The sequence below is a fragment of the Bos mutus genome, chromosome 4 (genome assembly GCF_027580195.1).
Source record: "Bos mutus isolate GX-2022 chromosome 4, NWIPB_WYAK_1.1, whole genome shotgun sequence".
Taxonomy (NCBI): Eukaryota; Metazoa; Chordata; class Mammalia; order Artiodactyla; family Bovidae; genus Bos; species Bos mutus.
This window is the reverse complement of record NC_091620.1, coordinates 65,581,671-65,595,541: the sequence shown is the minus strand read 5'-3', so window position 1 is coordinate 65,595,541 and position 13,871 is coordinate 65,581,671. Positions and strand designations below refer to the sequence as shown.

At 37.0% G+C, this 13,871-nt stretch overlaps 1 protein-coding gene across 2 annotated transcripts in view; it reads right to left on the bottom strand.

The window, feature by feature from the left end:
• The window catches only part of MDFIC (MyoD family inhibitor domain containing), a 97,155-nt gene that overhangs the window by 74,894 nt on the left and 8,390 nt on the right, over positions 1-13,871 (bottom strand). For both annotated transcript variants that reach the window (XM_070369580.1, XM_070369579.1), the window contains exon 3: positions 675-797. In XM_070369580.1, the coding sequence (XP_070225681.1) occupies positions 675-797 (123 nt within the window). The remainder of the gene's footprint in view (positions 1-674; positions 798-13,871) is intronic.

The window sequence follows — 13,871 nt, the reverse complement described above, 5'->3', positions numbered from 1 at the left end:
TATGTACATTCACTACACAGAATCTTTAACTATGTGGCAAATTCATCTTGAATCCACCAGGGGGAATTTAGCGGCCAGAACAAGCACAACCTGCCATCAACATGGATTCTGAATAGCACTTAAAAGATACTGGTGTTTCTGGACATTCCCAGAGTAAAACAAAACTAAACCAAAGCTTATTACATATTCTACAGAGCACTTTTAAGAAGAGGAAGAGAATAAAAAGAAGCTAAGTAGTGATAAAAGTGTTAACTGTGAAAAAACAGTTTGGAATCATTTGGCCAGAACAGGGACCACATGCGTTACCAAAATACTACTCACTGTCCTCTACCTCATCTCTATCTTTTTAGTTTCACTGTCTGTTTATACGTAGAATTGTCCAACTTCTGCTTAGTTGTTACTCAAGAAGGAATTAAGTTTTGTCTAAATCTCTCTGAGGATGGAGTTCAAAATTTTCAGCTCAATACTTCCTTTTTAAAGACAGGATGAAAGCCGGCAGACAGTATTATTTATACACTGCTTTTACTTCTATATTTTAAAAGACTCATGAAAAACACTTGCAGGTAAGTTGCTGATTTACAGATTTCTAGTAGAATTATATGAGATGATTAACTGAGAGCATATTATTATAGTTATGTCCCTGAATCACTCCAATTTTCTCCAAAAATACTTACTTCTGATGAGTTCATCATCCGAACAATTTCCCCAAATGGACTGGTCTTGCATCTCTCCATGTGTGAAGCAGCTATCGGTAGCTTGAGTTATCTCTCTCTCAGTATTTTCTTTATCACATTTTTCTAAAAAAAAAAAAAAAAAAAAGTATTATCATTAAATGTTACATATTTTTCTGTTTTCATTTTTATAGATTTCCTTTTTCCCAAATGCTTCTATAAATCTGCCATAATTTAAAGAAATAGGCACAATACCTCTACTAACCATTGCCTACGTTATTGACTCAATAGAGATTTACTAGCATCTACTCTATGACTGCGCTTCAGAAGCGGCACTAATGGTAGAGAACATGCCTGCCAATGCAGGAGACTCAAGAAACGCAGGTTTGGTCCCTGGGTCAGGAAGACCCTCTGGAGGAGGGCATAGCAATCCACTCTTGTTTGGAGAATCCCTTGCACAGAGAAGCCTGATAGTCTACAGCCCATAGGGTTGAAGCATCTTAGCACACACACATGCACTTTATGACTAGCATTGAAGAAACATTTTACTGTAAAAACTGTCTGTTAAGATTACTGTAAACAGGTTATCAAAACATAGCAAATGATCTGCCATGATAGAAAAATGTGTAACAATTCTACCAAGGATGGAAGTGAGTCCACACATTAGAGGGCAAGGGTGGCAGGGAAAGCATCAAAGATGATGAGAGATTTATTTGTGAGTTTATGGGTTCTCCAGGGAGGAAGCCAATGAGTAAGGAAAAGTAATGTCTTATTGGGAACATAAGCAAAAAGCTGACTATAACACAAGGGTAAATGAATGTCATGAGAGGTCTAGAGCACTAAAGAGATTCAAAGTACGAAGATACTCAACAGAATTCAGAGCTCAAGAAAAGCATGATAGAAAATGGTGTATGTTGGATAATCTTTAAGATCAGCAGGAATTCTCAAAGTAGAGATGAGAGAAAAGCCATTCCAAGTGAAAGAATTGCAGGGCAAACTCCAAAAGCAGACACTTGGGCAAGAGTTCAAATTTTCTGCACTGTGAACTACTTAAAGAGGGATATTAGGAAATAAGAAAAGTCTGAACAGGGACATGCTATGGATATTTGCATGCCAAGGTGAAAAATCTGGACCTAATTTCAAAGTAAGATAAACAAGTGACAGTAGGCACGGTAGCTTTATGAACTGTCTAATCAAAGCCACACATAGGGGAAATGAACAAACTTATACACACCAGAGGTTCTCAATCCTGCTGCTGCTGCTGCTGCTGCTAAGTCGCTTCAGTCGTGTCCGACTCTGTGCGACCCCACAGACGGCAGCCCACCAGGCTCCCCCGTCCCTGGGCAAGAACACTGGAGTGGGTACTTTAACTCACTCAGGGGACTTCTTAAAAAATAGTTTCCTGGGCCTCATAACCTAAAATTCTACTTTAATTTGGGGGTGGGGGACCCAGGTGATTCAACTGTCCTTAAATCCTTAAGAAGCACTGGAGGATGGACGCATCTAACAGGGAGAACAGAGTAAGGGAAACTAAAAGGGAGACTGATGAGAGTTTTGTCACCTGGATAAGAAGATGGGAAAGGAGGTAACTGTGAGAAAATAATTAGAGGATTCACAGTCTATCAAAGAAGATGATAGCTGGAGATGACTGAGTCGTCTTAGAATAGATTTGACTGGGAAAACCTAGAGATCAGGAAAATAATTTATAAAATACATATTTGTATATGTATCTATGTATAACTGAATCACTCTGCTGTACAGCAGAAATTTGAAAAAGGAAATAGTAACCCACTCCAGTATTCTTGCCTAGAAAATTCCATGGACAGAGGAACATGGTGGGCTACAGTACACGGGATCACAAAGAGTCGGCCACGACTGAGCACGTTGGCACAGCAGAAATTAACACATTATAAATCAACTATACTTTTTAAATATATTTTTTAAATAAAAATATATATTTGTATATAGTAGATATTTGGGCACTGTATTATGCAGTTGAATATACAATCAATTACAAAACACATCCCAACCTTCATGGACTATAGCCCAACCAACAGTCTAGTGGATGAGTTTAGTTTTGAACATCTGCAAGTCACAAAGTTATAGCTGAAACAGTTATCTTCCTAAACTTGACTGCCCAAGTCATTCAAGTGAATAGGCTCACCAAAACTGTAAGTCTATGAAAAGAAGAGTATCAGGAGGGTTCTATACAATTAGAAAGGAATCAGAGAAGGAAGAAAAACTAGATGATGTCAAGCCATGGAAGCAAGGAAAGGAAAGAGATTCAAACAGAAGTTGTTAGTCAACTGTATTAACATTTCCAGTGGAAGGGAAAAAAAAAAAAAAAAAGTTCTGCACATGCAGAAATTTCTCCTGTACCATGGAGATTTCACAATTGAAAAGTTCTGCCATAAAATACATTTCAACACATGAAAATAGATGGACACTCAGGAATAAGTCCAGAGGCTAAGATTTCTGAATTTTAAAAAATTGGGTCTTCAATGCTAAGTATTTTTAGAAAGGAAAACCGTATTCAGATAGCAGTAAAATATAAATTAGAACCATACTAAACCAACATGTTCTAGATTTATGTAACATTTACTCAGCATTATCCTAGGAAAAACGTAACCTTCCTGAGATGTGTTAGTTTCAATTAAAATCTTGACTTTTTAAAACAACTTCTGAAATCTTTCCACTGCCACAGTCAACCCAAGGCCTTTCTGAGATGATCAATAGAAAAGATTTTTCTAGTAGCTCTACACAGGGACTCTCTCCTCAGCAGAGTCCTACTTTCTTGCTGCTACTGTTATGTAGCTGACTGCCGCCAGGTGTCATGCTAGTAGGCTTGATTCAATTAGTAACTCTAATTGAAGCTGAATGAAATTAATTATATAATTTTGAGCTGTTCAAGTTTAATTCCATTAAAATTAATTCATGAAACCAGGGCATTATGAAGCAATGCTGACTAAAAGAAAATAGGTATGAATAAAGCCTCTAGACACACTTGACTCACATTTGAATCATGTCCAATATTCAAGTGCTAAACACAGACCCTCTCAACTCTCCCATTGACTAAATGAAAATGTTATGTGGCTCGTACACACACAATTTTAGTAGTGACCCACTGCTAAGAAGAAAACAATGCTCCTCCTGCTCTGAATATTTACTGAGACAATTAGCTTTTTTTTTTTTTAAGTTTCCTTATCTGGGAAATTCTAGAATTAGATGATCTCTAGAGTCCTTCTCAAGTTGTAAAAGAAAAGAAAAATTATCATTCTCTGTCTCATTACATTCAAGAAATGATAACTATGTAACTACTATTAAATCACAATCGTCAATCTACCCAGCATTGCCTCCTTTGAAAACTAAACGTCCCTAAGAGTTGTTCTCAGGCTTTTGCTATGATCCTTAACACTCAGAACCAGAGCAAGGCTCAGAAAAAACTCCAAATTTAAACTGACTCACCAATTCTTCACTCATAAACTTCTGTGACTACTTGACTAGTTTGTGTTTTTTTTAACATATCTATTTTTATTAACACATCTTTAACATTTAATGAAAATGGCAGCCTCATAAATGGTGTGCAGTTATATCTAATATTGAATAAATGCACTCAGAGAGAATGAGATTTAACTGATTACTGCAAAATGGGCACCATGATGTCCAGCCAATCTTATTACAACTTTCAATAGGTTTGGGTCAGCCACTACTCATTAAGAGGAGAAAATAGCAGTTTCTAATAATGGATTTCTGTTATCTGTTTACGTTGTCTATCACTTCTGAATTACAGCAGCAGAAGCCATGGTCCTGGTTTAACTGATTCCTTTCTAGCTTTATGAAGGTCTGTAGGTGCAATTCAACTGCTATTTGGGCCTGAAAGATATGACAGGACCACAAAGATCTCAAAGGCGATCAAATAATTTCAATGAAGCATAAAATCAATCTATCTTTCTACAGGTTTCTGTATATTCATCCTTTCCTCCCCAACTATATATATACAAGCACTCTTTCCCAACTTAGTAAATTTCTCTTAAAAGGGGATCTTCATGATGTCAATCATGCTGTTCTTCCAAGCCACTGGCTCTCTACTGTAGACCACATTTAACACAAAGATGCACAAGTCCCAACTTCAGGGTCCCAATTTGGGTGATACAGAGAAAGGAGGGTGTCACCATCATATACAGCCAGATTTGAAGAGGACTGTTTTAGGTAAGCTCTTTGGTACTATACAATTTAGAGAAAACTTAGGAAGCGTTAATTGCTCAGCTGTGTCCACCTCTTCATGACTCCATGAACTTAGCCTGCCCAGGCTCTTCAGTCCATGGAATTCTCCAGGCAAGAATACTGGAGTGTGTTGCCAGAAGAGGGAATCCTTCTCCAGGGGAGCTTCCCAATTCAAGGATTGAACACAGGTCTCCTGAATTGCAGGCAGATTCTTTACCATCTGAGCCACCAGGGAAGCCCTTCTGTACTGTAAAATTTAGAGAAAATTTAGAAAAGCCCATCAAATACTGAGATATAGGCCTTGCTTCTCATCCCTTTGTCAGAGTAGTCCAAGTTATCAGAAAATATAATTTTATCAAATCACTAATTAAAATAGAGGGATTTAGTTCTATCCCTATGTTAGGACAACACTAAAACCTAAATTACTACACGTAACACTAAACAGTCCTACTAATAGATGAACATTAAGAAGTATGTGTTAGATGTTAATACAAAAGTTGAAGACACTTTAAAAATATCACTAGAGCAAAGGACAGTCATATACCACTGGCATCTGCTGCCAAGAGGCTAGCTCCCACACATTCTCCTTTGCCCACACCAAGGAGGGAAACGCAGAAGAATCAGTGGATGAGGGGGAAAAGCTTGCTCCCTGATAATGAATCCTCTAGCTGGGGAGACCAGACACACACAAAATATTCAAGCAACTACAAAACAGAAGGAAATGAAAACTGCCCTGGGTCTTAATTCTGGGTCAAAGACTGACCAGCTGTGTGTCTGGGGCTCAGCCTCATTCTCTTTATCCAGAAATGAGGGCATTGAGCTGGATGGCTGCAGAGATGGCTTTGTTGTCTGTAAAATTCTGTAAATCCGAGTCTGCACAAAGGCTAAACAATTGAGCCAAAACTTCATACACACACACACACTGTAGGGTGTTTAGAATGGAGAAGAGAAAAATCATAGAAAAATTCTGTAAAGCCCTGGGTTTGAATTAATTTTCAAAGAAAATGACAAGCATAAATTATACCTAACAGTCAAAGGAAAAAGGTAAGAATTCTAAAGGATTAATTTAAATATAATATGTCATACTCAGAAATGACTATCTGACAGGATCAATACTCTATTTTTTATTATTTTTCTAAAGAAAGGCGTGAATGGTGAGAAGCAATCTCTCTCCAATCTTGATTATTCTTGCTAAAGGATATGAGATTCAGGTAAATAGAATTTCCATTTGATTTAAAATTTTATAATATTTTGCCTAGTTGGCATTATCTAATTTTTAAAACTTGAGAGTTTTACTTATCTCAGACAGTTGGGGAATAAAATAACTTAAAAGTGATTAACAAGACAGAACAATCTAAATGTATAAAAGAGTACACTGGATAATAATACATGTAAAATATTATCTATGCCATATTAACAACCATTCAGCTGATATGTAGTTGTTAAGTAAAGAAGAAGAAAATGCTTCCTTTTGTTGAAAGAATAAATTAATGAATTTTATACTTACAGTATTAGCAACTTTCAAAGGACATTAATATGTTTTATTTATTTCATCTTCAGAACCCATTAGCTAATTTCATATCTCTTCCAGGGTAGAAAGCCCATTGCAATACTCAGCCTTTCTCCAAAATTCCAAGGAATGGTACCTCATAAGGGATCATATTCTACTCTTTGTCAGTCTGATTCAGTAGTAAATTGTTCTTTAAGTATAAATATGCCATCAAGTGATCTTTAGCTACTTCTAGTTCTGCCCATTGTAGATAGAAATAATAAACTCACGTCTATAAGACAATCATTCAAAGTATTCATGAGGGTTTTTTTTTTTTTTTCATTAGTTTGTAGTCAAGCATATTTATTATCTGAACAGATACATGGTTTTAACAAATAAGAGTAAGAAAAGAATCTAATAATGTTGTAATCTGTTTCCAGGATGAAATGAGCTTGCCAAAGTTACCTAACGAACTTTTAAAACATGTACAATACTGTTCATGCCTCATCGTTTTCCAAGAAAGAGACAATATTGTCTACAAGTCCAGACATTTGAATCTTTCTTGATAAACAGAATCTGCCTGCCAATGCAGGATATGCAGGAGACATGGGTTTGATTCCTGGGTCAGGAAGATTCCCTGGAGGAGGAAATGGCAACCCAATCCAATACTCTTGCCTGGAAAATCCCATGAACAGAGGAGCCTGGAGGACTATAGTCTGAGGTGCCACAAAGAGTCAGACTGGACTAAGCACGCATGCACAACTCAATGAATAAGAACAAATGATAAATAAAAAGACTCAGGCTCTCAGGGACAGAAATACTATCCTTACACTGTGCATTTTACTGGAAAAATGTTTAAGAGCACAGAATCTGAAATCAAGGGACCTGGATCCACCACGAACTACATGGATCCTGGGCAATTTCCGTAATCTTTGTCTTTAAAACGGTAGTAACACCAGTCCCTATATCAGAAGGTGGATGTGGAAAGAAATGGAACCATGCCTGGAAAGTAGAATGTCTGGTATATAGTAAGGGCTCATTCATACTTGCTACTAATATTATATTAAGTGTCATTACAATAAGCACCTTTTTAAAACCTTAGGGAGGTGTTGAGGACAGTATCTATCTACTCAGTAATCACTATATAAAAACCAAGCTAGAAATCTGTTTACAGACTGAATATAAGGAAAACTATTTCTTCCTTTGAAAAGCTATATATATATTTTTCCTTATGGACAATGAAAATTATATTAGAGAAAATGCTTTCTTTTTGCCTCACATTTGCAGATAAAATTGAATCATTGGGTTTGACCCTGCAGTTATACCAATACATTTCAATTTTCCCTCAGGCTTGGATCTCCTAGTTTCCATTATTCTGTGTGTGTATATATATGTGTATTTTATATATTTATATATTTGAGATATATATATATATATGTATTTTAAAGTACTTTTACAGGTTACATTAAATATTCTCTTGAACTAGGCATAGTTCAAATGCACAAACCAATCATCAAATCTACTTATCTGTACTTAATATGTATATTTTGTGGAAGACTAGTATAAATGATGGTGCTTGGCAGATATCCTTATAAAACTGCATAAAACTTAATCAGTATACAATTTACTTATTTCTTAAAGCAAGCAGTATTAGTAGCTTTCTTTATGCATAAAATTTGGGGCTGCTGCATGCTGATCTACATCAATTAAATATTTTATTTTAACCTATGAGAGATCACTTATAATCTATATAATATGTATATTCTTATTGCCATGAAACCTATATTCACATCTCCTTTATCTGTAAACAATTTCATTTTTACTCTTCCATTCAAATACCAACATTATTTCAGATTATCTATGTGTATTCTGGATTATGAAATCTTAAATAATCTGAAACTAAAATGTTTGGGAAAAGTAAAAAAAATTTTTTTTTAATCTGGGTCTCTATTTCCCAGAGGCTAAGAAATGTGGAAATCTACAAATATTTTACAAATGTAACCTTTAAAAACCAAAGATAAGGCAGCTTTCAGGAAGACCTGAGGCTCTGGAATTTCACTTCCTCGCTGATCCAAATAAAGAAAAAAGAAAAAATAATCCCTTAAGCTTAATGACCTTTAAGAAACATTGCAAAACCCGCCTGCTTTGCCTGATGTTCTAAAACAGATTAAAATTTCATTGTCCAAAACATTTTAAGATTAAAACCAAAGCATTTTTAGCAGATGAATGAGCATATTACAAAATTTCTTAGTTTTATATATATATACAAAACTTATCATATAATCAGACATACTATGTTTGTTGAATTAATTAAATGCTTAAATCAATTTAATCAACTAATTGTTATTGCCATTATTTTGAAAAATAGTAAGAATTCTGGGAAAAAGCTAAATTCATTCCTTCAAAGGGCTTCTTATGCAGTTAGAAGCTTATGATGTGTTTAGATTTGAAAGAATGAGAAAAATGACACTGACTCAACTAGTTTAGCTGGGGTGGGTAGAGAACAATAGGTTTTATACACAGCAAATCAGAGAACAATTTTAAAATTATATGAATACACAATTGAATACAATATGCAAACAGATAGGTGCAAACTGCAGCAACAGTGCAAATTAATATCTCAACAATCAGGGCTCTAAATAAATGAGGGGTAAGAAGAATTAGGCACTTTCCATAAAAAAAAAAAAGTAGTCGGGAGGTTAGAAAAACGCAAGCTGACACAGGGAACCAGGACACGAGACCTCAGTCATCTTACTCTCCTGCACCTTTTACATCAGAATCTAAAGTTCCTCAGCCTAAAAATGTATTTTCAGGATAACTGACCCCAGACCCCTGCATCTTCAAACACAAGTTCAATAATGTTCTTCCTGCCAGCAAATTCACTCATATTAAAGCCAAACATTCATAAGGCTCATAGAATTTTGAGTTACACGGGCTCATAAAGATCTCTTAACCCAACCTGATAACATAAATTCAGTTCAAAATATCAACATCCAGCATCCCAGAACGAAGGCAAGGAGAGCAGGCATGAATAATTCCAGAGACAGGGAAACCGCCTCAGAAAATAGCTTACTTCAAGTCAGGACTTCTTAAGGATTCAAAGACTTCCCCCAAATCGTCTAAAATTGACTTATAATTTTCACTGATTTATAGAATTTTGTTCTTTGCCATCACTCTAATCCTTCCTCCATGTGACAGAGCCTCCACATTCAATTTACTTTTATAAGCATGATAATCTTTTTCAGTTCAGTTCAGTCACTCAGTCGTGTCCGACTTTTTGTGATCCCATGACTGCAGCACACCAGGCCTCCCTGTCCATCACCAACTCCTGGAGTTTACTCAAACTCATGTCCATTGAGTCGGTGATGCCATCCAATCATCTCATCCTCTGTCATCCCCTTCTCCTCCCACCCTCAATCTTTCCCAGCATCAAGGTCTTTTCAAATGAGTCAGTTCTTTGTATCAGGTGGGTAAAGTATTGGAGTTTCAGCTTCAGCATCAGTCCTTCCAATGAATATTCAGGACTTATTTCCTTTAGGATGGACTGGTTGGATCTCCTTGCAGTCCAAGGGACTCTCAAGAGTCTTCTCCAACACCACAGTTCAAAAGCATCAATTCTTCGGCATTCAGCTTTCTTGATAGTCCAACTCTAACATCCATACATGACTATTGCAAAAACCATAGCCTTGACTAGACAGACCTTTGTTGGCGGAGTAATGTTCCTGCTTTTTAATATGCTGTCTAGGTTGGTCATAACTTTTCTTCTAAGGAGTTAAGTGTCTTTTAATTTCACGGCTGCAGTCACCATCTTTTTACTTTTTAATCTTTTTACTCTTATCTAAAAAAGTTATCCTGAAAGAATTTACCTTAATGACTGCTGAAATCCAGAGACACCTCATCTACAGTAGTCCCTCTACTTAGCAATTAACTCTATAATAAAAGAAATTGAGGACTTTACCTTCTTCCCCTTTTTTAAAAATAAGGTTATACACCCATCTTTAGTGCTTTAGCATCATCATTATTCTAAGTGCCATAGTTTTTAAAACTTTTGTTACCTCTCAGTTATACCAACAGATTTTATCAACAACATTCTAACCCAAGCTCTCTGGTTAAGGTATCAACCCATATTGAGCACTATTTACAAATGTGAAGGCCAATGGAAGTCAAAACTTAACCAAAGAAGTTTTTTAATCTGTAAAGGCATTTCTAAGCTATGATTTGAGTCCGATCTTGAAATAAATAAGTGAGAGACGATGGAGAAGAGCATTACAAATAGTGGTGAAGCCACAAATACGACAATAATGAGAGACTCTGCAGTATACTGAAATTGATTTCTTAGACTTCAGAATGATGGATATGAATTAGAAGTTGGGAGATGCTTCCTCTCTGGTAATTCTCCTGAAGGAGAAAACCAGAAGCCTCTTATTTAATTCATCAATACATTCTCTGGCCTTCTGGATCATTTCTTTGGGGCAGTGCCTACTTGGAATTCTCCTTTAAGACCACCAACCCATTCTGGCTTTACAATTTCTGCAATCTCATTAACTTCCAGTTTTAGTCACCTCCAAGAGAATAACTTATAGATCCATTATCTTCACCCCAGTTCCTAGCTTTACCTATAGATTTGAAGTTTTAGCTCTACACCAATATACCTTTAGCAATTTAAACTTAACATTTCCACTTTTCTTCTGTCCCTGCCTGTTTCTCCAACTGTAGCTTGTACATTGGTCAATGGTATTCACAGAATCACTGTTAGTTCTCTATTTTCTCCTTATTGTCCCTTTCCCAACAATCAATTGCTAGAACCTGCTAGTAAGTTATAGCTCTCAATTTCTCTTAAATCTATACTTCCTTGCCTATATCCACCACTAGGGCCTATCCTCACTTTCTCTTACAAATAGAAATGCTTTTCTAAAATAAAGATTGAATATGTTACTCCTTGGCTCAGTTTCAGTTCAGTTCAGTCACTCAGTTGTGTCCAACTCTTTGCGACCCCATGAACTGCAGCACACCAGGCCTCCCTGTCCATCACCAACTCCCAGAGTTCACCCAAACTCATGTCCATCGAGTCGGTGTAGCCATCCAGCCATCTCATCCTCTGTCATCCCCTTCTCCTCCTGCCCCCAACCCCTCCCAGCATCAGAGTCTTTTCCAATGAGTCAACTCTTCACATGAGGTGGCCAAAGTATTGGGAGTTTCAGCTTTAGCATCAGTCCTACCAAAGAACACCTAGGACTGATCTTTAGGATGGACTGGCTGGATCTCCTTTCAGTTCAAGGGATTCTCAAGAGTTTCCTCCAACACCACAGTTCAAAAGCATTAATTCTTCAGCGCTCAGCTTTCTTCACAGTCCAATTCTCACATCCATACATGACCACTGGAAAAACCATGGCCTTGACTAGACGGACCTTTGGCTCAGTAAGAATTAAATTCATTTTGCATATGGGTAAAAACCTGGTAAGAGTTATTTTAACATTGTACATATATTCATGTTGCAAATTCCTACACCTTTCCCATGTTCAATAATTTCAGCTTGTATCTCAGTAGGAAATAGAGAGTAAAATCTCAGAAAATCATCCTAAAATCCTACACATTGCTTGGGTGATGTGACGAGAAAAATAAGAACAAAGTAGGTCTATATTTATAAAGACCCACAAGATTAAAGGCTGATTCACCATGAAAAAAGCAGGCGAACTATTTCTATGAGTAGAGAAAGTGAGGAGAGGAAACTGGTTCCCTTGTCCTCTGCCATCTGCCTTCAGGGGGTGTCACCTGCCCAACCACAAGGTGCCTCATTTTTAGAGCTCAACTCTGCACAGTCCAAACCAAAAAGACCTACAGACTGTCTTCTTCAGCTCGGATCACTCACAGCCTAACTCAGACAAGACTGACCCCTTGGTATCCTGAGATTCTCTTAACCTCCAGAAGCTCCAGAACTGAACCAGTCACCCTGCAACTGGCCGTAAACTAATCTGTCACAGGGCTCTTATCTTGAACTGATATTCGGACAAGGGATTTGGCGCACACACACACCTTATCCTCTCTCTCACTTAGCTTACAGGTTCTCTCTGGGCAGAACGTGTGTTACACATTTTCAATTGTCACAGGATTTTGTACATAGTAGGCACAAAGGAAATAGTTGTTCATAAGTTTCCCAGTTTAAATATGTTGATATATTTGGTAAGATATATTGTGCTAGCAAGAAAATGTATTTCAGACTTTATTCCTGAAACTACATAAAAATCAGGCATAAAAGCACATGCATATGAATCATCTTACTTCAGATCATGTGGGTGTGAATCTGAAAACAGAAGTGGACTGCAAGCAGAAACCACAAACAAAATTAATGTTAAAATAACTCTTTTCATAGTTCCTGCTTAGTGAACTCTAACCAATTAGAATCTATAAAATACAACTCAATTTCCAAAAGTTACAGTAGAAACCTTAGCTCCTTCAGGATGTGTAGGCTAACATAAAAAGAAAATACTAATAGCTTAAGAAACTTCAGTGTTAATGGCAAGAGAGAGGAGGGGGGAAAAGATGAGAGAGAAAAAGGTTATGAGAGAGAATCATCCAAAACACAGGACTGATCAAGGCAGGAGGAAGGACTGCAGCAGAATTCAACTATGCAAACATCTAGACTCTAGCCAGGGCAGAATCAATCTCCCCTTAATAAAAACTGAATAAAAACTTTTAGGAATAGAAACATAAAAATCATATCCCATGCCTTTATAGGATGGAATACTTACATTAACTCAGAAAAACAATTTGGCTGAATTGTTTCCCTCTTCTGTTTGCTGTTGTTCTAACTAATTTTCCACTTGCAAATGGCCTTTTAGATTGTGGCAATTTATGTTTCCTTTCCCCCCAAATCTTTTATTACAAAAATATAATGCTAGTAAAGTCATTGCACACTGTTATTAGACCTTTCCATGAAATCAACCCAACATGATCCAGGAAACAAGGTTCAAAGAAACAGGAAAGGCTCTTACACACCCAAAAATTCCACAGCTTCCCCACTAGCCCTGTAAAGGTCACTCAATTATATATGTTAAATCCTTGTATGTGAACTGACCAAACAAGGCCAACAGGCATGACTCTTGCTGACCAGAAATCATAGCCTGTTAAATGTACTTCTGGTCTCTCCAGCTCCCCATATAGCCTGGAACACAAGACCAGTTGGTACAAACACACTCTTCCCACACAGGCCTGATACTCCTCCCTTGCCCCCACTCCCACTGCTTTCATTCTGCCAATCTCCAACCCTAAGCCAATTCCAAAAATCCATTCTATCTGCTTCTATTCCCAAGGTCCTGAATGCTTCTTGCTGAGAAAAGCAATCAACCATGCTGACCGTGTCCACTAAAAATTCATGCCATTCATTCTTTGTTAAGCCCTCAGTGTTACTGAGCAATCCTTTTGTTTGCCCCAGATGGACTCCCTCTTGAATCCCCAACTTTCCAAAGACTCGTCTTATCATCATCCCC